The sequence below is a fragment of the Trypanosoma equiperdum genome, assembly GCF_001457755.1.
Source record: "Trypanosoma equiperdum strain OVI genome assembly, contig: ctg_24, whole genome shotgun sequence".
NCBI lineage: Eukaryota > Euglenozoa > Kinetoplastea > Trypanosomatida > Trypanosomatidae > Trypanosoma > Trypanosoma equiperdum.
The window spans coordinates 144-526 of NW_027124143.1; the positions used below are offsets into that span (position 1 = coordinate 144).

A 383-nucleotide genomic window follows, 5' to 3' on the forward strand; every position below is an offset into this window, starting at 1 on the left:
CCCTATGGTTCCTGAAGCCTGTGCAGCCTGCTTTTCATCAACAATAAAGAATGCATCCGCTACGGGGTAGTTGGGAACGCATGGCACATATAATTCCACCGGAGCCCCCTCCGACTCAGCCCAGTTGATGTCACCTGGCACTGTGTTTGTTCGACCAACTTTGAGGAGGTCATCCCTTACGTGTTGCAAAATGCTTTTGCGTGTCCTCATGCGTCTGGCCCTTTCATTTGCTGGAAGTTTCGTTATTAGACTTACGAAGCAAGTTAACACTCTGGGAGAACACAAATATTTAATTGCATTCTTCTCAAAATAATGCCCGATGACAGATGCGTCCCGCGTCATACCAGACACCAGTGCCCACTCCTCAGCAATGCCGGAAAACA

The 383-nt window shown here is 48.6% G+C and overlaps 1 protein-coding gene across 1 annotated transcript in view; it reads right to left on the bottom strand.

Moving 5' to 3' along the window:
* Positions 1-364: 364 nt before the first annotated feature.
* The window catches only part of TEOVI_000091100 (retrotransposon hot spot (RHS) protein, putative), a gene marked incomplete at both ends in the record, with an annotated part of 684 nt that continues 665 nt past the window's right edge, over positions 365-383 (bottom strand). The window contains one exon of the mRNA XM_067224231.1: positions 365-381. Coding sequence (XP_067080332.1) covers positions 365-381 — 17 coding nt within the window. The remainder of the gene's footprint in view (positions 382-383) is intronic.